This window comes from Drosophila suzukii, chromosome 2L (assembly GCF_043229965.1).
Source record: "Drosophila suzukii chromosome 2L, CBGP_Dsuzu_IsoJpt1.0, whole genome shotgun sequence".
Classification (NCBI taxonomy): domain Eukaryota; kingdom Metazoa; phylum Arthropoda; class Insecta; order Diptera; family Drosophilidae; genus Drosophila; species Drosophila suzukii.
In genome coordinates this window covers 7,096,430-7,118,860 of record NC_092080.1, presented here as the reverse complement: position 1 = coordinate 7,118,860, position 22,431 = coordinate 7,096,430, and the positions used below count along the sequence as shown (strand labels likewise).

Below are 22,431 nucleotides of genomic sequence, written 5' to 3'. Positions count from 1 at the left end.
TCTTTTGAAAATCCTATATATTTTTTTAATATTTATTAATTTTAAATTAAAAAATAACACTTGATTTAATGAGTCTAAAGAAAGTGCTAAATAGAAAAGTAAGTAAGTAAGAAAGTAATGTAATTATTTTACCCATCCAAACTTGTTTAAAAATAAACACTTAATTATGTATAAAATTCCTTTTCTCTTTTGGTTTTCTCTGTATTCCCTCAAAGCAAAAATAAACATCAGGCCGACACACAATTTCACTCAAAACAATTATGAATGAATGGGCCAGTGAGGCACTCAATCCGGTTAACAGAGCAGCTGTTGCTGGCGAGGGCATGTTAACGCTTTCAGTTGGCCAACAGCCACAGCCTCTGACAAAAATTCTGGCTTTCAGTCCAACAACAGACGTCGAGGCGAGAGCACGCGGCCAAAAAGACGTGCGCATGTCAAGTGGCAAGTTGCGAGTTGCGAGCTGCGTCGTTCGGTTTTCGATTTGAGCCACATGGCGTATACGCAATGCGCCTGCATTGGGTATTGAGTCAATAATGGTCAGTGGTCAGTGCTGCGGCTGTAGTGCGTGAGCCGAGTGGCAGATAATGTGTCAATAATTGACTGACTGGGCAATCGGTATTGCTCGATCAGCATGTGAACAGCCTTAAAATAACTGGGAAGCAACTTCGATGTAAGCCTAATGAGAATCCAAAAGGGGTTACAAATTACAATGAGTTGGTAATTAATACAAATGTCTATAATTTGCATAAAAATGTTGGGTTAAGTGAGTTGCAGCACCTAAAATATATTGAGAAAGTAACTTATTCACATTAAATATCATTTTTTAGTGATTTAAAAAGTCTTTAAGAGTGTATATCGGATTTTTTCTCATATATATCTTTCTCTTGACATAAAAACCTACATATTCAATAGATTACTATACCGTTAAAATCCTTTAAAGTTAACAGATTAATCTTAAAATGTGTTTTAAATCATGACTTGATAATAGTAATGAAGTTAAACTAATTTTTAAGTTTTGTGATTTGGAATATAGCTAATTTGACAGAGTCTGCATTACAAAACCATTTTTTTTAATAAGAATTTACTGCTATAAAAAAAAACAACCTCAATGAACTTACTTAAATTTCTTAATATAAAACCCTGTTCTTTCACTTAACCCAATTAATTAGATAAAATAATATAACAAGGTGAAAAATATGAGCCCATGGCCTTTAAAACAATCCAAGGAAACTCAGAGATGCCTAAATAAATGCAAATCATGTAAATTCAAATCGGATCAGGACGGTGACGTATTTAAATTTCACCAGGAGCGAAACGAGCCGCCACGTAGTTCGACATTCGAGCTGTCATAAGCCGGAATTCAGGGCGGATTGCATTAGGGAAGTTCTTTCTTGTGCCGCTCGAATTTCCCCGGGGCACTTGGGATGCACGTGGATTCCATGCCAATGGATTTGCCATATTCCCTTCCTGCTCTCATAAACTTTTTTTGCGGCGTTTGTCAGCGCCATTTCCCCTCTGTTTGATTTGCATATAGCTACCTGTCTGAGTTCCCCAAACTCTCCCCAAAGAACGTGCGTTAAAAGTAAACAGGGGATGGGGATACATAAAAAATATAAAAGACGCGAAACGTGATAAAATAGGCGGAAAAATTGCGGATAAAAATATGAAAACATTTGGCGGAAAACAAAGAAAATTATCTGACCAGATGCCCGGTTTCCCTGCCTTCCCTTCCCGGGGGAAAATAAAAATAAAATAAAAACCAGGGGTCGCACCAGTGACAAGTGACAGTTTTTTTTTGGCTTGTTTGTTTGCCGGCCGAATTGCGTCTGATATGGCGGTCTAATTTGACCTAGGCTTTTATTGTTTGCCCACGGACATGGCGTCATTATCTTCTGGCATTTTCATGGCCCCCCTCCGCTTGTTTACACGCACCTTTAAGGTGTTTATTTGGACGTAACGCAAACTAATTGAAACACACGGGGCGTATACTTATTGTAATGCCCGTGGGCGTGTCACGTTCCGCGTGCAATCAGTGGGCGCCTTGGAACCCACTCGTTTGCAATTGCAGTGCACTTTGAGGCTGCACTCGGGCCTCAATGCCAGCAACCAAAGGCTGAAACAACAGCAATTGGGTGGGGTTCACCATCCGCAGTCAGTAGTCCATAGTCAGTAGTCTGTAGTCGGTAGTCCGTAGTCCTCGTCATCGCCTTCAACATCCTCGTAGCACCATCATCATCCGCGTTCAGAGGTCGGGGTTCAGGTTCAGTCTGAGGTTGAACCGCGCCGAGTGAGTGAGTGAGTGCCATGGGCGGCAACTTGTTTACCTGCCTGTGTTTTAATGAAATGCAAATGCAAACACAAGCCATGAAGTACCATGGGCGGGATAAACCCAAACTGGTGGCAAGTATGGCTTAAGGATTAACTTAAAATTAAAACCTCTAACCATTTTTCCATTTGCTTACCATCTAACCTATTATAAATAATTTTTTTAGTTGAAATATAAATCAGGATGTGTTAAAAAAATAATTTTTATAAAATTAAATACTTTACTTTTACATAAAAAACAGTTTCCATATAAGTCAATTAAAACATGTATTTTTAGTTCACAAAAAATATATGAGAATATTTTTTTATCGTATAGGATAACCCACTATTAAATTTAACGAAAAAAAATGTTCATGTGTTTTTGATAAAGACTTATTTGTTGAATAAATTCAGTATATATAAGAGGTACAAAAAATTAATGTAGTTGATTTAAAATAAATTTATTTTAAAGACAAATATTTACCTTTTCGACTGATTAAAAAAAACTTTTTTTTCTGAACCCCTAAACTGAGGATGTTTTGATTTGGTCTAGTGTATTTGGCACAAAGGTAAATCAGCACTGTTTGTTTTCATAAGCTAGTTCTATGGCTTCGTAAGATTGATTGCTTCCATAAATCGAAACAAATGGAGAGAAGTCTCCGGAATTTAAGGTAAACACCCCACAGTGCGCCACTGTCCGCTCCCCCTCCGCTTTAACCTCTCCCTCGTAAGGTAATTTTTCTTGGCCCGCCTGCAATGGCACTTAGTGGTAATGGGGTTACTGCCAAGGAGCCGCACTCGCTTTGAAAATGTCCCTGATTTGCTACGCAAACACTTCAATTTCCGTGACAGATGACAATTTGCCACAATAGCACATTGCAGTGCAATTAGATTTAATAAATTTACAAATCACATTTGGCCGCCATTAAATATGTATTTATCATGATTTTATTCATATTAGTCTGGGCTACAATGTTCAGTGTAAATCACATAAATAAATTGGCAAAAGATTTCTTTATGACCGCAGTGGGATGATGATGTTTCGGCCAACAAGTTGACTTTGCCATCGAGGTCATAAAAACAGATTTAAACACAATTTCGAAATTGCCTCGGATTGGCCATCATTGAGCTGGATTTTAAACTGTAATTTGGATTTGCATTAAGTTTATGACAATGCATTAAACTAAATACTTCTCGTCGAAGCCATCGAAGGTGTGGCAGTGGAAATTGAACGTGACAAACTTATGAAAAGCGCTAAAACATGTTGGCTTAAGCTCTTTTTTATGATGAATACCAAAAGGGGACTTTTAGGTAGTAAAAGGAGACATAAAAACCTTTTAATAGTGTATTTTCTCTTACCATACCATTTATTTTAAATAATTTTAAAAACACATTAAATATTTAGAAAGGATGAGCTAATTGCTCCATTATTATTAACTTAAGAGAGGGCATTTTAAAACTTTCGGCCAACTTTAAAATGAACTCCATCATATTAAATTAAAGCTAAATAAAACTTTGTAATTCAAGTTAAGTACATATTAAAGTTAAAGCACAAGTATTTAACTTTCGAAAGTCAAACCGTCAAGGATAACGTCAAATACTCGCATCCTAAAGTCGAACTCGAAAAGTTGAAAACTTTTCCAATTCACTTAGTTCATTAACGTGATTCATCGGCCAGAGAGTTTGGGCAACTCCACAAATGGTAATCAACTGGCATTGATTGCTCCTTTTTTTCCGTGTTCCCTGATTCTGAGCCAAAATCTCATCTCGATTAAAGCTTCGGATTGCAGTACACAATTGACCTTGGCCGGAAACTAGAGAGGAATATTTTTTTGGAAGGCACAACTCTTTGGTAACATATCACTCAAGTCAAGTTTTCCCCCCGAAAAGTTGCCATGAATAACTTGTGAATTTCTTTGAAAATGACTCTCTCAAAGGCTGAGGAAAAGCAGAAGTTTCCTTTGCTCGCGTTTGACATGCAGAAAAGGTCGTCCGTCCCACACTTGAATTTAATTAAAAAAGAATTTGTGCTCTAAACTTTTAAGCTGCAAAGGCTGCAGTTATTTACCCATTATCCCAGTTGATATAAATTAATTTACAAGTTCGGTCAGGTCTGCTGATTTAACGATTTATGTCGATAACTCAATTTGGCTACCTCATATTTTATTCCAACGCCTGGCTACGTTTTCATTAATTTATTACGGCCAGCGGCGACTGATTTCACTTTAATTCAATTTGTATCTACCAACAAACAACATCACATCGGCAACACCATCGAGAATTCGTATTTATTTCAGGCACACGATTTCCAAACCGTCAACAGCCCATGGGCCATGATGTCGGGACAAAGTCACTTAGCTGCTTATCTCCTCGGAACTAAGCCAAATCGCCCTGAAATGGAGTGGGCGTGGCACATTGTGTATGTTTTTTTTTAGCGGGGGAAGGACAAAGAGTCACGCATCGGGGAATATATATACTAGTATGCACGACAAATTCATTATAATTTCGCCTGCCCAAAAACCTCGACGACTTGAATTTTCCTGCGTGCGTGCCAAGACATACGGCAAACGTATTTCCTGCCATCCTGCGGTTGTATTGGTGGCACAAACACAGGCAGAGCTCTCACCCCCACACGCACAAGCGAAAACACTCACTGATCCAATATGAAATCAGTTTAAATGCGCCCCAATGTGTCGTTCCTGGATTATGATTGCCAACGTTTGCGGCTGCCCCGAGGGCGGCTCCAAATGTAATGGAAGATTTCCTATTTTTGGCTGTAGTAAAGCAGGAAATTTATGGGAAAAATTAAAGTAGGGATATAGGTTGCCAAAGTTTATAAGAACTTATCCATTTAATTTGATTTAAAATATGTTTAGTCTAGGATATAAACCAATATATTTATTTGCAAACTCCCATTTTCAATTCAATCCATTAGCCTTATTCTAGCTTATTTATTTAATTTTTATTGAATATTTTAAACATGAATAATCATAAATCCATCACATAAATATTATCTATTATAAATCAAGTGCTTTTGTTTATATGCGTATTAAATCTTTTGCCAGTCCATTTGCACTTCTAATTAAATATTTCACTTCGACTATGTATTTTGTTTGCCAAATAAACTAAAGTAAAGGCAAAAAAAATAATGCATGTCTACAAAAACTTTGAAGTTTTTCTTCCAGCCTTTTTGATTTATGGATTAAATTTTATTTGATTAAATCATAATAAAGTTAGTTTATAAACACCATTAGATAAATTGCATTTGCATGAATGTTTAGTTTCAATCTATATTATATGGGTATTCCAGCCATTCGAATTTATTTGTTGATTACCCAAAATATATTCAATTCAGCTGCACATAATAAATGGGCAAAAATAAAGGATTGCTGCTACTGAGTGGGCTGTAGATAAGGTATAAAGTCCCGTGGTTATTATTTAAATAAATACAGATCATCTGCTGAATACATAAATACAAGTTTGTTTAAGAGCCAGGGAGAAAAGCTTCAGAATTATGCCTTTTTTCCGTTGCCACAATGTGCCCATGGCCATGGCCAGCGAAAAAGTATTCTTTATTCTTCAGGCGCAGGCGAAAAAAATGAGGGAAAAAATACATTCTCGAATTTTTAGCCTTAGTTTTCTGCCTTCTTTTATTTTTTTTTTTTAGCAAAGGATCTGAAAAGGAACCCTGTGCTTGTTCATGTGTGTAAATGGGAGCATGTGAGTGTTTTCCAGCAACTGTGTGAGTGCGGCATTATGTGCCCTGGCATTTTTATGGCACTTTAACTTTATGTTGAGTAATTCCCGGCTGAAAGGCCAGAGTCAAGGACCCAGGCAAGTGTGGCCGAGACCATGATGACCGTTTTGTAGGGGCCATTGAGTGCGGGTTCGGTCCTCGACGTCGGCTATTGAATTTATTAATTGCTTAATCATGATCCGGTTTACAATTTTCCATCAGGTACAACACCCTTATCCATCAATACCTGAATGGGTTCTGTGATGGGGTTAAGGTTCATTTCCGTTTAGCCAAGAAATTCTTTTTATTGAAAATCTACCGAATACATTTTAAACTTTGTTTTCATTTTAATTAATCCAACAATGTTTTGTTTTTTTACCATAAATAAATGTTTTTACTTGCCTCTGATATTTAATATAAGACGGAGGAAAAATCTAAACCAAGCATATTGACGGCCTTAAAATAGTATATTTATTAAAAGATCTCATCATTTATTTTTGACTTAACTTAATAGTTTTTGATTTATTTTATCATACAAAGAATTAAATTTTTACATGTTTCTTAAACTTGTTATTAAAGAATAAATTAAAATAGCCTTTAAAGGTATAGGTTGTTTTTATTTCTCCCACTTAAAATTAAAGTTATTACATGATTTATTTCTCATTTATTCGTTGGGGAACTCCATGTTGTATTCGCGTTTGAGAATGAATTTCAGGTCCAGCAAGCCCACCCGGCTTTTTCGGAACTGTGCCAACTTGACCATGCGCATGGAGACATCATCGGCGAATGAGTCGGCAATTTTGGCCAACATATCGCTTCCCTGATCGTCCAGCGAGCAACTACCGTCGATTTTCTGCACAAACTGCAGCAGGTGGCTCTTGGATATTATCTGTTTTTTTGGGATGATGGGTGGAAAAGCGGCTCGATTGATACTTCTTAATGGGGAAAGTGGTTACTCACATCATAACTGCCTTCTTGGATGGGGATGTTCTCCATTTCGCTGGACTGGGCCATCTCGTCGGAACTATCGCTGCTGCTCTCGCTGGAGCTGCTAGAGGACCTGGTCGAGAAAGGAGTCTCGTCTTCGGACGATTTATCGCTGTCGTCGTCATCCCGGCCAAAGGACCAGAGGTCCTTGTTCTTTCTCTCCATGCTTCAATTAATTTCTTGCTTTTCCTCGATTATGCCACAAGGAATAGGTGAGAAAGTGAGCAGAACTAGTTGAGAATCATAGAGAGCTAGAGCAAAAAACGTTGCATACTTTTAGGCGTTTTAAAAGGATATATAAAACTTTACTCATTAAAAAAAACTATCATTTAGCGTTGGTTATTGGAACTTTTTTGTTCTCTTTTGAAACTGGAAAGCCCTGCTGCTCGGGAAAACCCAGACTCAACTCTTCGCCCATGGACCTGCCATAAATAACCAGTTTAAGTCGCACTCTCTGCACCTGAAGGCTCGCTATTATTGCCGCAGCGTTTTCCTTTTCCTTTGCGGATTTTCCTCCACAATTTTTCCACCGTCTTGTGCCTTTGATTTATGTCCCAACTCGACTGTGCGCTTTACATTTCACAAGCGCCGCGACTAAGTAAATATCAAAAAGCAACAAATTGTGGCCGTGCCATAAACGACCTTTGCCTAAACCGAGTCTTAGAAACGTCGTCGTCGTCGTGGCTTAATTTTATGCCAGGTGGGTCGGAACAAGGCCAGTCAAAACAACAGCCCACACGTGCCCAGGTGTCCTGCCGGCCTATTATGCCGCTTGTTCTTTTCGCACACGGCCAAATGCACAGTGGGAATTTCACTCTGGCGAAGCGAGCAAAATTTAGAGCCATCTTGGGAGTAAATGGCCGAGTTGGTCTTTTAGGCAGAGCTGTAAGCTGATTTTAATGTGAGATTTACATTCATATATAAAATATTTTTGATGCTAAGGAGTTATGCATTAAAGAAAAAATTTTAATTGATATTCTATAAATTTATAAAAAATAAAATTCATTTTAAAGTACAACTTAAAATATTAATAAACATTCATTTTTATGGAAATATGCATTTAATAAGTATAAAATTTAAAGAATAAGTCTAAGAGTCTAGACAGCTCAAAGACAAATGTACTATGGATTTATGTTGCATATTTTGATCTTTAAAATCTGGGGTGTTACAGAAATCTCTCACGGATTTGGGAACGGTTGATTTGAAAACAACCAAAATATTCGTTTTTTCATCTATATAAATTTAGATGTGTTGTTAAAAAATTAAACATACTCTTTATTTTATCTTACAACGAATTTTAAATTTGGTTTAAAATTATATAAAAAGAGATTTCTGTGACACCTCTGCATAAGTCCCTCTAGACTTGTAAAGGATTTTATTATTATAAATATTCCCTTTTTTTTGTGTACTTCTAGTCCCATAGTAGCCAGTTTTGTCATTCCAAAATGCTGTGCCATTTGGCCACTTTGGAGGTGCTCCTCGGTGTCCTCGGCTTAATAAAGTCGCCTACTTAAAGCGAGCGACAATGACATTGTGCGTATGTTCCCAGTCGGCGGGGGGAGATGGGTCGGGGGTCGGGGGTCGGGGTCACCCCCTGGCCATGTGTCACACATCCGCATCCGGTGTTTGGCATTGGCATTAGGCTTTCCACTTTCCCCCATCCCCTTTCTACTTTCCCCTGCCGACTGTCGTTTGCCGTTTCCGGCATGCGACTCTTTTTATATCGCCGCTTTTATTTGCTCTGTGCACTTTTCTAGTCCTGTCCGCTCATTGTTGCTGCCTCTGCCTGATTTCTGTTTCATATTTTGCTCGGTGGCCTTATGCACAGGGAGCAAAAAGCTGGCGACGTTTAGCTTTAAGTGGGGCGAGTGCCATAAATTTCACTTTGTCAGGGTCTTTAATCGCCCAAGCCCCAATCAGGCAGTCTTTGTGAGACTTGAATGGAACTTGGCTGCTTGGGAAAGGTTAACTGTCGTTGGGCACACGAGGAAAAGTTCCTAAGACTTATGGGGAACTTATAAGCTGCTAAGGAATATTTAAAAAATTTATTTGTGTACAAAAAACTGTATGTGATTTCTTAAATTTAACATAATATATCTGATCTTACACACATCTTAGCACTTAATTTAAAAATTATTTGATTAACTGTTAGGTTTTTTACCCATTTTTCTTTTTTTGTCCATGGTTCTCATATGAAATAGTATTATTTAGAATTTTTTAAGACAACAACGGCTTAAAGTACTGTAAAAATGTCACATATCATACACTTAACGCAAATGATATGCTTATGGAGTGCTAATTTGCTTTGCATGAAAAATAACAGCCTTAGTTGCCAAAATGTTTGAATTAATCACACATTTGTCAAAATTATTCAAATGTCTTTTGTGGCACAGGGAGAGAAAGTGTGGCTGACTGAATGACTGTGCCTGTGTGCGGACATGAATAGTTAATACGAATGCGGTGGCTTTAGTCAGTTCCACCCACTCACTTTTCTCCGGAGAATGTGTCTGTGTAATAAAGCTAATGAGTTTCTGCCATGTCTGGCAGAGTGTCGAGACTGAGGGGCTAATTCCCACTCATATGCCAGCCGAAAGACAGAAGACATGCACTCGCAGAATGGTTTTATTTCAGATGATTATGGCATTCTGTTGTTAGGGATATACCACATACACATAACAACTGCCTTAGTCATCATAACGTATATTGCGTATACGACACAGTGGCATACAACAAATTGATTTAAATCGCGCCAGACACTGCGTACACAGACAATTAAACAGAACTTGCTACGCATCTGCAGATTCGCCTTAATGTTTCATAAATGCAAAAAGCAAAGCATTTTAATTTCTTTTTTCCATTTAAGTTTTTAATTACACTTAGCACGGCAGCAACAGGAATGAAAATGGAAATGGAAATAAGCACAAGATGGGGATGAGCTGAAATCCTTTAATAGGCGGCGCGCCATTTTGTCGCCAGCATCGTCACTTAATCCTTTCGCGGCATATTTTGCAACGCGCCGTGACTTAATGAGGCGCATTTCCATTTTCATTCCCATTTCCATCTCCATTTCCATGCCGAGCACGATGGCAAACAATGCGGATCCTTCCGGGAAAAGTGAAAAGTGTGTGACTCTAAGCCCACGGACACACACGCCTTATCAGCTGCATTTACGGTGGGCCAGGAATAAATGGGGATTCGCATTCAGGTGGCTAAAGCCCACTTTGTTGGCCAGAAAGTGTGAAAATTTAATTCTCCAACAGGAAATTAATTTCGTTTCCGTTCTAAAATTATCCTGTCAGGCTAAGTTAAGTTGTCAAAACAATTTAAAATTGACTGGAAAGAAGGGGAAATTAAAAAATAAATTGAAGGATTGATTTTGATTTATAAAAGATTTTATCAACATTTGATTTTAATTATAATAACATATTTATATATATCTATTTTTCAATGCAGATATTTATGTAGATTGCTTAAATTTATATTTCTCATCTTCATTTCCAATAAGTAAGGCGATTTAAGTGCATCGAAGCGTGAGAAATATTTTGGAATTAATGAAAACTAATTGAATTATGGCCCTGCTGCACTCTTTTCATGCCCACTCGAATGATATCCCCTGAAATGTATTCAAAACCCTGGCCCAAGGCCTGTTCAAAGCTGTTTGTGTTGGTAAATTGAGCGACTTGACTGGCACAAATCAAACACGGACTGCAGGCAGCCAGACATCTTCCATCCATCTCCTCGCCATCGCAAACAATTTACCTTGGGTCTTAGCCTACATTATTTGTTTGCTTTGCTTTCCTGCGATGGCTTTCAGACCTTTCAGCTGATGCAGCTGGCTCAGTTATGCTCAGTTGTTTTCCTTTTAATGTAATTTCATCGTTTTATGGAGAAGATGTGCTGGCAAAGGTCAGAATGGCAGCGGAGGTTGCCAGAGAACCAAGAAACTAGCATTATACCAAGAATATTAAATGATACCTCAAAGAGAAAGTGCAAAAAATTTTATTTTTAATATTAAAAGATATAATGGAACTGTTATAATACTCTTAAAAACATATATCAGAAGTTTTGTACCTGAGAAATTAATAGGATAACATAAACCATTAAATCGTAGTGTAAATGAATAAAAGGGTTTTAATTCAAAATCATTCATTCTCCATTAATTTATAAGCTCAGTGTCCGAAGCTAATTAATTTAAAATTTTTGTTTTATTAATAAAGGTATCCCTATCATTTTAAGAATAAATTCAGAGTTCAAGCCAGAAAAGTTACAGCTTTTATAATTTTACCAAATATTCTTTTTGTAGTATTTATTTGTGCTAGGAATGTATTTTGGCTTAAGAGACCACAAACATTTACTTGTTTACCATATTATCAAAATTATTTATTTATATTAGAATTAAAGATAATAATTCTTAAGGCTTCAGGTACTTTTGTAACCACCCTCTTGGTTGATCTAGCTGCTCTTGTCTTGCATATTTCTGCTGCACCAAGAGTTGAATTTAATTTCATTTCGCTTGACTAGGGCTCGACCTTTGTTGACTGCTTGTTTATTTGTGCGGAGGGCAGGGGTTAAGTGGAAACAATCCTGTGGCCACCTAGTAGCCAATTCCGCCACTCAAAGCCAAATGAAGTGTTAACGCCCAAAAAAGCCAAGAGCGTTCGGTTGCCAACTGTCGCTTCCGGATGTTGTTTTATGCCTGAGGGATAAAAAAGCGAAGGCACCAACAAAAATCGATGGGATGGCAGAAAAAACCAAAAAGAACTCTATATGCAAAACTAAAATCCCCGATTGAATCGATTGTGGCGACGATGGTGAAGTGACGTGCCGGAAATCGCCGATGCCACAGCACAATTCTCCACCTTTCACATTTCCGGCGATTCCGGAAAGGCGTGCAAACGCGTTCCGGTGTCGCTTGATTTTGCATATATGCAATTTGATCTCAATCCGCCACTCAATCACTCAGTCTCATTCTATGTTATTTGTCCGGCTTCCGCAGGTGGTCAGCAATCCAGGTGATGTGATTGGAAATAAGCGAAGCTAAGTGCATCCATCTGCATTTGCCAATTTGCAATTTGCGAGTTGAGCGGCCGTCTTAATGGCTTGCCTCGATTTCGAGAACAAATAGCGAGTATCTGTGAACCGTGAACCATGTTCGATTGAATGTGGCATCAAAAGCAGCAGCAGCAGCAACACCAGCAACAACACCAGCGACAACAGCAACACCGGCAAGAGCAACACCAACGAACAACATGTTGACAACTCACCATCTGCACCACCTGCACCACCATCGCGGCAGTACGGCCGTGGAACTTGACAAGATCACCAACCTGAATACGGTGAGTCTTAAAAATATTCATTAAACACTCATATATATTCATTCAAAAATATTCATTGCATACCTTACTAAAATTAACAAGGAAGAACGCTATAGTCGAGTACCTCGACTATCAGATACCCGTTACTCAAAGGGAAATGGAGATATGCAAGCAGCAAAGCGAAATTAAAATGCGCCACCTATCGGCGGTAGACAGATTTAAGCGTTATGGGCGTTAGAGTGGGCGTGGCAAATTTATTTTTGGATCAATCGATAGGTATTGACGACACCAATACATTTCAGTTCAAATTTTTCATCTAGCATCCAAATTGTGGGCGTCACAGGTTTTCGCGGTTTGTGGGCGTTTAAGTGGGCGTGGCAAACTTTTTTTTAGGTCAATCGATAGGTATTGATGAGAACAATACATTTCAGTTAAAATTTTCTATCTAGCATCAAAACTGTAGGAGTTTCAGTTTTGGGCGGTTTGTGGGCGTTAGAGTGGGCGTGGCAGTCTACTGAAACAAACTTGCGCTGCGTAAGAAGCTCAGGAATCTGTACGCCAAATCTCAATAGCCTAACTCTCATAGTTTCCGAGATCTCAGCGTTCATCCGGACAGACAGACGGACAGACGGACATGGCTAGATCGACTCGGCTAGTGATCCTGATCAAGAATATATATACTTTATGGGGTCGGAAACGCTTCCTTCTGCCTGTTACATACTTTCCGACGAATCTAGTATACCCTTTTACTCTACGAGTAACGGGTATAAAAATGGTTTTTAAAAATATACCTTTATTAAAAGTAACGAATATTTTTCTTGATAAAGCCTTAAAATACTTCAAGTTCCAGCATGTTCTAATATGATTTTATGGATGTTTCAAGGTTTTCTCTAAATTTAAAGTCCATAAAAGAAATTTCTTAATTTCTGGAACAATAATGGAACTATCAAGTAATCCATGAACTAAGATTTAAAATATTTTCCACTAAACAATAATATTTGATTGTCTTTTAATCGTTAGTTTAAGTAAGTTATATCAAGCATAAAATTTTGTAAGCCCCAAGAAATAATTTTTAAATTTTAAAATAATCTAAAATATCTCGGCTGCTGGAAAATATCGGTTTAGTTTTAACAGACCCAGCTAGTTTTTCTGATGGCATCAATAACTTTGGTTTCCGTAGTCAAAGCTAAAACGCTTGATTGCATTTGAAAGGATAAATTCAAGCAAAAACTGAAACCAATTTAGCTTGTTCCCAAACTTGCAAACCTCAAACGATTGCCAAATTGCATTCGTTTTTTTTGCCAGGAATTCTTTTGCACTTTTAGTTTCCAAGAGTTGGCCATGTGACCTTTGCAAGACGAACCGAGTTGCCTTTCGGCAAATAAAGACAAGCACTAATGAATCCCAATTCGAAATGCACAGCTAAATCCCTCGGAAAATTGCGAGGAAGCAAAGCCACCTTAAGCTGGCAGAGTAAATGCATCGCGGGAAAATCGACTAATTGAGGTGGCCTTCAATTAAGGCAAGGCTATCTGCAATTTTTCACAGTGCAGTACTCGGGGCAGCATCCGGCGCAGAATAATAATAACAAGATTGAGTGGAAAACAAGTTTATGGCATGCATGTGATGAAAGTTTGTTAAAAGCAGACCACACACACTGCATTTACAGCTGATGGAAATTATTGAAAGGATTGCATTAAGTGAAAGTTAGAGGAGTGACGAGTGGAAAGTGGGCAGTGGGGAGGAAAAGCGAGCTTGGCTCTCTCTTGACCATACACAAAAGTTGTCTAGCGGCAAAATGAAAAATGTTTTTGTAAAATAACAAGGGGGGGAAAGCTGGGCGGAGTGGCAGTGAAAAGGAAAATGTGAAACACGTTTATTGCCATTCATTATATTCTCGCGAGCTGTTGCGCAAAGTAATGAAGCACTTTTATACGAGGCAGCTCTCCTTTCACAGGGCACGCACAGAGCCACGCCCACTTCAAATTACGCCTTCTGCACTGGGAAAAATATTTAAGGCTGTTCCTTACTCTTTTTTATATTTATTTTATGCCGAAACAATTTCCTGTTAATGGAATATTTTTTAACGTTTGATTTGATTTAATTTATAAAGATAATATTGCATGTTAGATAAACAAAATTATATTTAGCTAAAATTTGGTAAGACATTATATTTTTGAAAAATGTAAAGAAAATACGTCAACCTAAAAAAAAAAATATTTTTAAACAACGTTTTATTTAAAGTATACTTAAAACCGTTTTTAAAAGTGTTTTGTCAAACTTCCTAGTCCTAAAAGCTGTATTTAGATTTAATTTAGTTTTGAATTTTCAAAAATTTGTTTGTAATATTTTCCTCAGTGTGTCAGCATGGTTTTCCTCTAAAAAAACACTCGTCGAAAGGAAAGAGTGACTGGCGTTGATGAGAAAAGACTTCACGGTCCCCCTTTTTTTCGTATAAGAAAAATGGCTCTCTGCCTTGGACTAGAGTGGAAATAATAATTTCGGGCTTGGCCACTGCAGTTTTCCATGGAAAAGTGCGTGCCAAAAAAGAACTACAACCAATTTTCATTAAAGAGCACTCCCACACTCAACAGCCGCCAATATGTCTTCATTTATTTTGGAATAATGTATGGCATGTTTGTGTAGACATTTAGTCGAAACCCTGTCATTGGCCTTGCTGACTGGATTGTCTGTTTGGCTCTTGGCTTTTGGGGCCTGGAACCACAGGACCTCAATAAAAACTGAAAACTTGTACTTAACTTTAGCGGCGAACATTTGTCTCTCCTGCGTGTGTGTGTGTCTGGGGCTTGAAGGCCAAATAAATTCGGGACTGCCCCAGGAAGTTGCGCAATAAAAAGCCCTGCCTAAACAAAGGATCGTGTTCAAGGTCCTCGCACACAGGACTCACTCGTCTTGTGTCACTCTCAATATGGCCAAAAGGTATCCGTCGATTGTCAGTCAGCTTGATTGATAATGTAAACCGAGCAGCTCAGCACACACTCAGACCATTTGGACCTCCTCCTCATCGCTGCCATCCAATCCCTATCCCCATCCTATTCTCATTCCCAATACTCATTCCCATCCAAATCCCATCGTCGTAATCGCCGGCTATTGAGTCCACTATGGGCCCACTCCTCTTCAAGAAGCAAATAAAAGTCTGTCTCGTTCTGGGCTGGCATCTTATCGATTTTGCGGATTACAAGTTTTTGTTATCACTTACTCAAATGACCCGAATGGCCGATGCAATGCCCGCCTAGATGGGAGTTTTCCTTCGAAATGGAAATGCTAGGTTTAATGGGAGTTGAAAAGGAAAGAAATCTAAGGTTTGTCCTTAAAGATTAAAGCTTAAACGTGTGACACCAAAATAGGTCAGCTATTAAATAAGGATACTTAAGGCCTTAGACTTTAAACGTTTTTAAAGAGTATTCCTGAAGACGTTTCTTCCCTGATTATACTTTAATGAGTTCCTGAATATTTTAATAATACTTTGATTTTATAAAATATTGTAGAATGAATTGGTAAGAATCATTTGTAAGAAGGTGGGTTTTAATAAAAATTGATCCCTCTTCAAGAATTCCATTTTGATGGCCACCAATTGAAAAACCTCAAGGGAACTGCATGTGATCTAACCAGAGGCAGACAGTCCAATCAAAATTGCTTTCTGCGGCATCAGGAGTCGAATTCACAGGGGTCAGGGGATCAAGGAAATCAGGGGGTGGGGGTTAGGAGCTCTCATCAGCGTCACTTTCCCGCAGCTGCGATTCGATGGTTGTTCTAGACACTTCTCCTCTTTTATTGTTGCTCCTGGCCGAGTGGGGCTTTGTGGCTCACACCAACACCCCTGGGTGGCCACACATCCCTCATAACCCCCATATCCCTCACATCGCTCACATGTGTCCATTCGATATTGGCCGTGTGTGTTGCACATCTGCGGCATTGTGATGTTTTTGCTGCCACCACCCGTTGCAAGTTGCTGACGAGCTGTGGAACACAGAGGGAAAAACCTTCTATAGAAGCTGAAAATAAAACTGTGAAGTTATATTTATCTATTTCTATTCCTATCTTTTGAAAAAGAACGATGTATAAAGGGGTACCATCACTGAATGTCATTTAAGGTGTCTAAAAGTATGCAGCATTATATTTTAAAATCAGAACTTCTAGACAACTAAAGCTAGGACTAAATATTATTTTTAAATTATTAACTTAATAATATATTTATTAACGACCATTAATAGCATATCACTAAAATGCTTGTACTTGGCCTTTAAAACTCCTGTTGAGCTCAAAGACTTGATTACTATTCTTAAAATTAAACGCTTTTTCTGATAACATTACATTTCGCTGTTAATATTGTGGGCTTAAAAATTATTTTAAGTATCCATTCCCATAAAATATTAAATTTAAAACTAAATTAATCGGATAATAGAAAATTGCACCGTTTACTTTTTACATCAATGCTTCTTAAAATTTGCTTCATTGAAATTTGGTTCTCTGTAAGCCGATTTGAAAACGATGTCCGACATTCATACACTGTAACGAACCTTTGTTTGGCTGAAATGGGTGGTAGAAGTTGATGCAGTCGACAGGAGGAAGTGGAGAGTTGGGTCAAAGGTCGACTGCTGAATGGACAGTTGGCTAGTTGGCTGCTTCCTGCGATTGCCTGAAGACCCCCCTCCTTCGACCCCCTGCCAGTTCGATAGTAATTATTCTACAGTTCAACTTGTTGGTTCGCTGGCTAATGCGTTTTGGCACTGCACTCTGTTGATTTTGCCCCGGTATACTGGTAATTGTTCCCTGTGGGCGTGGCACTTGCTGGACATCAACAGATGTGGATGTGGAAAGCGCATTAGCAGCAGCGCGTTATCAAAGTTTTTGCAGCCAGTGTTGCAAATGGTGCGTGATATTTATTGCTCAAGAGGAGTACATCTGCTGTTTTGCGCCAAATGAAAAAGGAAATGGCCATTATCTTAGCTAGAACAGTTCGTTTCTGGTTCTGCATCCTAGCACAAACACATTGAAGAGACCAAAGGGGGAAAATATTATTGTAATGTCCAAGCATGAAAGCTAAGTGGTGTTTTCTAATGTTATTTGGATAGGTAAACTATAATAGTTTTATATCCACACTCAAAATGGCCTTATAAAATGATACGAGTTTAAGGTTAAGTTGTTTATTGAGAAGGGGCCTAAAAGTATGCATCAAAACAGCGTTATTTGAAAAGAATTCATCGAATATTAGGATTTAAAAAATATCATTGCATACTTTTTAACACCAAAACTTGGCATTTTGTTTATCTTTCAAAAACGTTGTGTTTTTTATTTTTCAGCTTTGTGAGAAGTCTTCTTTGTAATCTTAATTTGTGAAGAGTTAGTTTCAAAAACACTGGACATTGTCATTCCATGGCCCTGGGCAAATGCATTCTTAAATGTATGAAAACACTGTTTTACATATTCCAACGCCCATACACTCACTCTTCATTACCAACGCTATCTGGCTTTGTCTTTGTTGGTACCTCCTTTTTGTATTGCAATTTTAATTTCCGCTTTCACTTTGTCTAGATTCAGTCTTAGTTGTCGTCGTCGTATTCTTTTGTTTTGTTAGTTTTCCCCTTTCCCCTGTCAACCAACCACCCTATAGCAAGTATCACCCACACCCAAACCACCCATCTGATTTCATCATCTCCCCGCGGGCTTTCTTTGTCTTGTTCCTGGCGTTGTGGCATTTGCGTTTTTGCTGATTTACACATTTGGCCAACGAGAGCGGGAGTGCAATTGTGTTTTCTTACGGCAGCCACAGCACGTATGTGCACTGAGACAAATTGTTATATTTTAATATAGCTCGGAATAAAATGTGTATAATAATGGAGAATACCAGAGAGATTTCTGGGGTTTTCAAAGCATTCTAAATGTGCCTGAAAGTAGGCAGTGAAATATATTACGTCGTTTTTTGGAATGATTCAACCGCTTTCCTGATTCAAATTATTTTGTTGCATACTTTTGAGCACGTACGATTAAGATATTTACTTTTCTATAACTTTTTATGATTTTAGACTATGAAATTGTATATGTATTTACAAAATTACCCATGTTTTTATGCCATTTAGGACAACTATGTATATTCCTGTGTATTTAGCATATGGCTTGTGGCACGTAGCACGCGTGCATTTCTTGCTTTCGTATGCTTTTGTTGCATTATACTCGCAGCAGATGTTTTTCAATTTTCCGCCTCAACTGTCGACGCGAAAGTAGTTGAAAGTGGTTGCTAGCAGAAGTATAATAAAACAGCATGGAAAGTCCAGTTCCGCATGAATATGCATATTCATATGGAATAGGGGGAATTCGCCTAAACACACCACGGCAACTTGTTATTATTCTACACGGCACATCTTTTGTAGCACACTTTTTAACCATTGGAAGGCACTGTTCTCATTACTGACCAAATGGAGCGCCAAGTGCGCCGGGGGAATTGAATATGTATACAGTATCCCCAGTCTTATCTGAATGAATTTTTGCTCATATAGGTTGGTGTGTGTGTGTGGTCAGGTAATTTCAGAAATGTGCCCCTGTTTTTTTCTCGCATCTGTATTATTTGTTGTTTTTGCACAGGGACTTGACTCTGGCTTAGCACTGCCCTCGGCTGTCCCTTTTTATGCCAGCCCAAGGACCTTTGCCGCAGGACGAAGACGACAGGCGTTTACGTTTGGGATTTGCATGAGCTGCATGAACTTTTTGCAATGCCATTCCGAATGGGCCAGAAGCCCTGATTCTCCCTCCTTTTCCCCACCAAAAGCCCTGCTTTGTCTCTTTATATCTGCCGAGATTTGAGCGTCATATAAAATTTATGCGTGTGGCTTTTATGAGCTTATACCTGTGCCTCACTCGGTAGTGTTTTATGGGAGTCTCCGTCCTTGGCGGACAGGTGAAAAAACCCCAAATAATTAGGCAGCAACGGAGACTGGATTTTGTGGGCTCCCCAATGAGCTGTGTCCTATTAAAGTATTTAATGAAACATTGTAGGGATCTTGATTGGGGTCATATAGGGGTAGACTTTTGTAGCTAAAAGATAGGGTTTGAGGTGAGCTAAAAATAAATAATAACATTTTAAACCAAATTCAACATAAATAATAATAATGATCCTGTGATATCTTTTATTTTGTAAGATCATATAACTGATTTTTAAATAAATAATACCTAATATTTTAAGGGCTTAAGGCCTTTGGCTACTTAAAATCCCCTTGTAAGCTTGTAGGCTTAACCATTTATAATAAAATTGATATTTAAGCAAGACTGAAAACTGTATACTTTTTATTTATTTAGCTCTGTTCCATTCGCATGAAAGCCTCCCCTGTAGAATGCATTATATAATTACATTCACCCAATCCTTTCTGAAAGCCTTTGTTCATGAAAAGGCAAAATTCGATATTTTTGCTTGAAATGAACCCACATTCCGCATCGACTGACTCTTGTTTTGCCTGTCAATATCACAAGCAACCGGGCAAACAAAGCTGGGTTCCAAAAACAATGAATCCAATAAATTTGCCACCGAGAGTGGGGCAGCAACAGCTGATGGGTGGAAAAGTTTGGCCTAGGCAAAATCGGGCCAAGAGGAATGATTACAAAACCATGATCCCGCCCCCAGGCCCTCCCTGTTTTTTGAGAAAAAGTTTCTAGGATGAGGATTCTCTCGCACTCGCAGCACATTCAATAAGCAATTTGGCTAAGTGCCCCGCCCTGCTCCACTTCCGCCCCCTTTTTTGTGCCCCTATCTCTGTGTGGCATTGTCAAGCCGATGCCATCAATATGACTAATCATGCATATATTTCATAAAGCTGTAAATCTTCCTGCCTCCCCAAAGACTTCTCCATCGCACAGCTGTCGGCCCAAATTGAGTCAGGCCACAGAATTCACTTTGCATTCGCCGGGGGCGTTTCAGACTTTCGAGGATTATTAAAATTACGCATACGCCGCGTTTTAAATGAAGTGCGCCACCAGATGGGGGCGTGGATTTTTGGGGGCGTTGGAATGAGGTTGGTTGCGAAATGAGGTTGCCAAAGTCAACCATTAATATTTAAACGTGCCGCTCGCATGTGTGTGCTCGCTGGATTTGTGGCATTGGTTCGTTTCTGCGTGGGAATTAACCGGAAAATAAAGCTTACCAACTGACTGCAGAATTATCTTGGCGGAGCTGGTAAAATATAAACAAATTTTAATTAAAAATGGGGAGGGAATAGGAAAATGCCAGTCTTAAATTAATCAAATAGTTGATTTTTATGGATATGTTTTTCTATAATTCTGTTATTAATAGTCCTCATAAACTGAAGACGATTCTCAGGAAATCATTTATCTAGAAATATACTTTTTAAACTAACTTAAAACTTTCCAAGTTTTTAATTATACTCATTTTACATTTCTAAATAGTTTACAATTAACTAAGTGAAATTATTTGAATAAATTTTAGAATTTCACGCCGAGCAAGATAATTAAGCATTCAAAATTTCTAAATATATTTAATGAAGTTAAATATTTAACTCTGTTTAACCTGAATTCTTTACAAGACTCTTAAATTTCATGCTTAGATTTATTTTCAACGTGGTACTTGTCCTAATAAAGCTCTCTTTAGGAACCCACAAAATGTGTTTTATATATAAGCCCATAAAATTAACCTAAAGCCCAGAATAAGGAGAACAGTCAATAATAATTGGCTTAAAATACTTTTCAGCAACAGCTTGACCCTTCTTCCGCTCTCTTGAAAAGGGCTAGCCAACCCGAAAGCCATAAAAATGAGCTCGAATAATCCTTTGCATTTCAGGCATTTTAATTTTTATGAGCCAGATTCGGCCATAGGCAAAAGACGATGGCGTTGGCGTCGGCAAAGAAATTAGGTCTCGATTGCTCGATTCATTTGCCGCCCTCCATTTTGGCAATGAGCCGTAAACGGCAGCAGCAGCAACAACAGAACAAAATCCGCCTCAGTTTTATCTGGCCAGAGAATTTCCCAGAATTTTCCTGGGCAAACTCAGCCAGTTGGGCAAACAAATGTGTATATATATATTCTTAGGCTGCCTGCGGTCTTTGGATGGGTCTGTGCATAAATTAAAATATAAAATGTGCTGTGTGCTGGGTGCTATGTGCCCGGCCTAATAGAGCTTTCGCATAAATTAAGCATCCGTTGCCGCCGATGACCCTGATACGAACTTTCCCCTCTGCCTGTGATTCCAGCTCATCGTGGAGATCAACAGCCATGTGGCGCTCTTCCGCGACATGCTGATACACGTGGGCCAGGCCAAGGACTGCCCCGAGCTGCGGGAGAAGATCCGGAAGCTGCGACGCACCTGCGTGGAGGCACTCAAGCACACCGCCCAGATCCTGATGCCCCAGGTCAAGAGGTGAGTTTGCTCCATTTTCACTCAGTTTGCACAGGTACACCGGAGGAAAATCATAGGTATAAACGAAAACGAGCTGAATTTTAAACATTATTTTTAATGTGTTCTGGTACAAAATATTTTATATGGTACCTTTTTCGAAACATCTGAAAATACAAATTTTTACATTGAAAGAACATGTTGTCCATTTTGACGCCAAATAATATATACAACAAAATTATGAAACGTAATATAAAAACAGACTTTCTTTAATTTTTTGTTCCTAATATGAACATTATATTAATTTAAAAAGCTCTTGATATATTCTGGTTCAAAAATATTATATCGTACGTCTTTTAAAAATTATTCGAACTCATATTCTAGAGTTGGAAGAAAATGGTTATAGATTTTTTAATTGAATAATATTTTTCGATAAATATAATAGATCATACGAAATTCGAAACCTTTTTCAAATATTTCGAAACGGAAGGTTACTCCAAAACTCTTTTTGACGTAAGAAAATTATTATGATTCATGAGCTAGAACCCGATGAATAATATTTCTGTGATAAGCGACAACTTTGTTCAATATTTTGTAAATACCATTAGTTTTCTTCAGTGTACCCAAACGAAAGACCCCAAAGGGATAGATAGCATTATCATAAACATAAACAGCAACGTGTGTGTGACATTTGGGGCACTTCCTTCTTGGGTCTGTCCCTTCTTTATGG

The 22,431-nt window shown here is 38.3% G+C and overlaps 2 protein-coding genes across 3 annotated transcripts in view; one reads left to right on the top strand and one right to left on the bottom strand.

The window, feature by feature from the left end:
* Window positions 1–393: 393 nt before the first annotated feature.
* The window catches only part of dcma (decima), a 32,659-nt gene continuing 10,621 nt past the window's right edge, over window positions 394–22,431 (top strand). Inside the window, exons 1-3 of one of the 2 annotated variants that reach the window (XM_036821603.3) lie at window positions 394–670; window positions 12,024–12,363; window positions 21,559–21,725. In XM_036821603.3, coding sequence (XP_036677498.1) covers window positions 12,277–12,363; window positions 21,559–21,725 — 254 coding nt within the window. In that variant the 5' untranslated portion in view covers window positions 394–670; window positions 12,024–12,276. Of the gene's footprint in view, window positions 718–12,023; window positions 12,364–21,558; window positions 21,726–22,431 lie in introns of both variants that reach the window. The other variant, XM_036821607.3, reaches the window with a different exon arrangement.
* Window positions 6,692–7,214, bottom strand: Taf12L (TBP-associated factor 30kD subunit alpha-2). The gene is made up of 2 exons (XM_017075998.4): window positions 7,001–7,214; window positions 6,692–6,929 (listed from the first exon to the last, which is right to left on the bottom strand). The coding sequence occupies exons 1-2, from the start codon at window positions 7,190–7,192 to the stop codon at window positions 6,705–6,707; spliced, it is 417 nt and encodes a 138-aa protein (XP_016931487.1). The 5' UTR covers window positions 7,193–7,214; the 3' UTR covers window positions 6,692–6,704.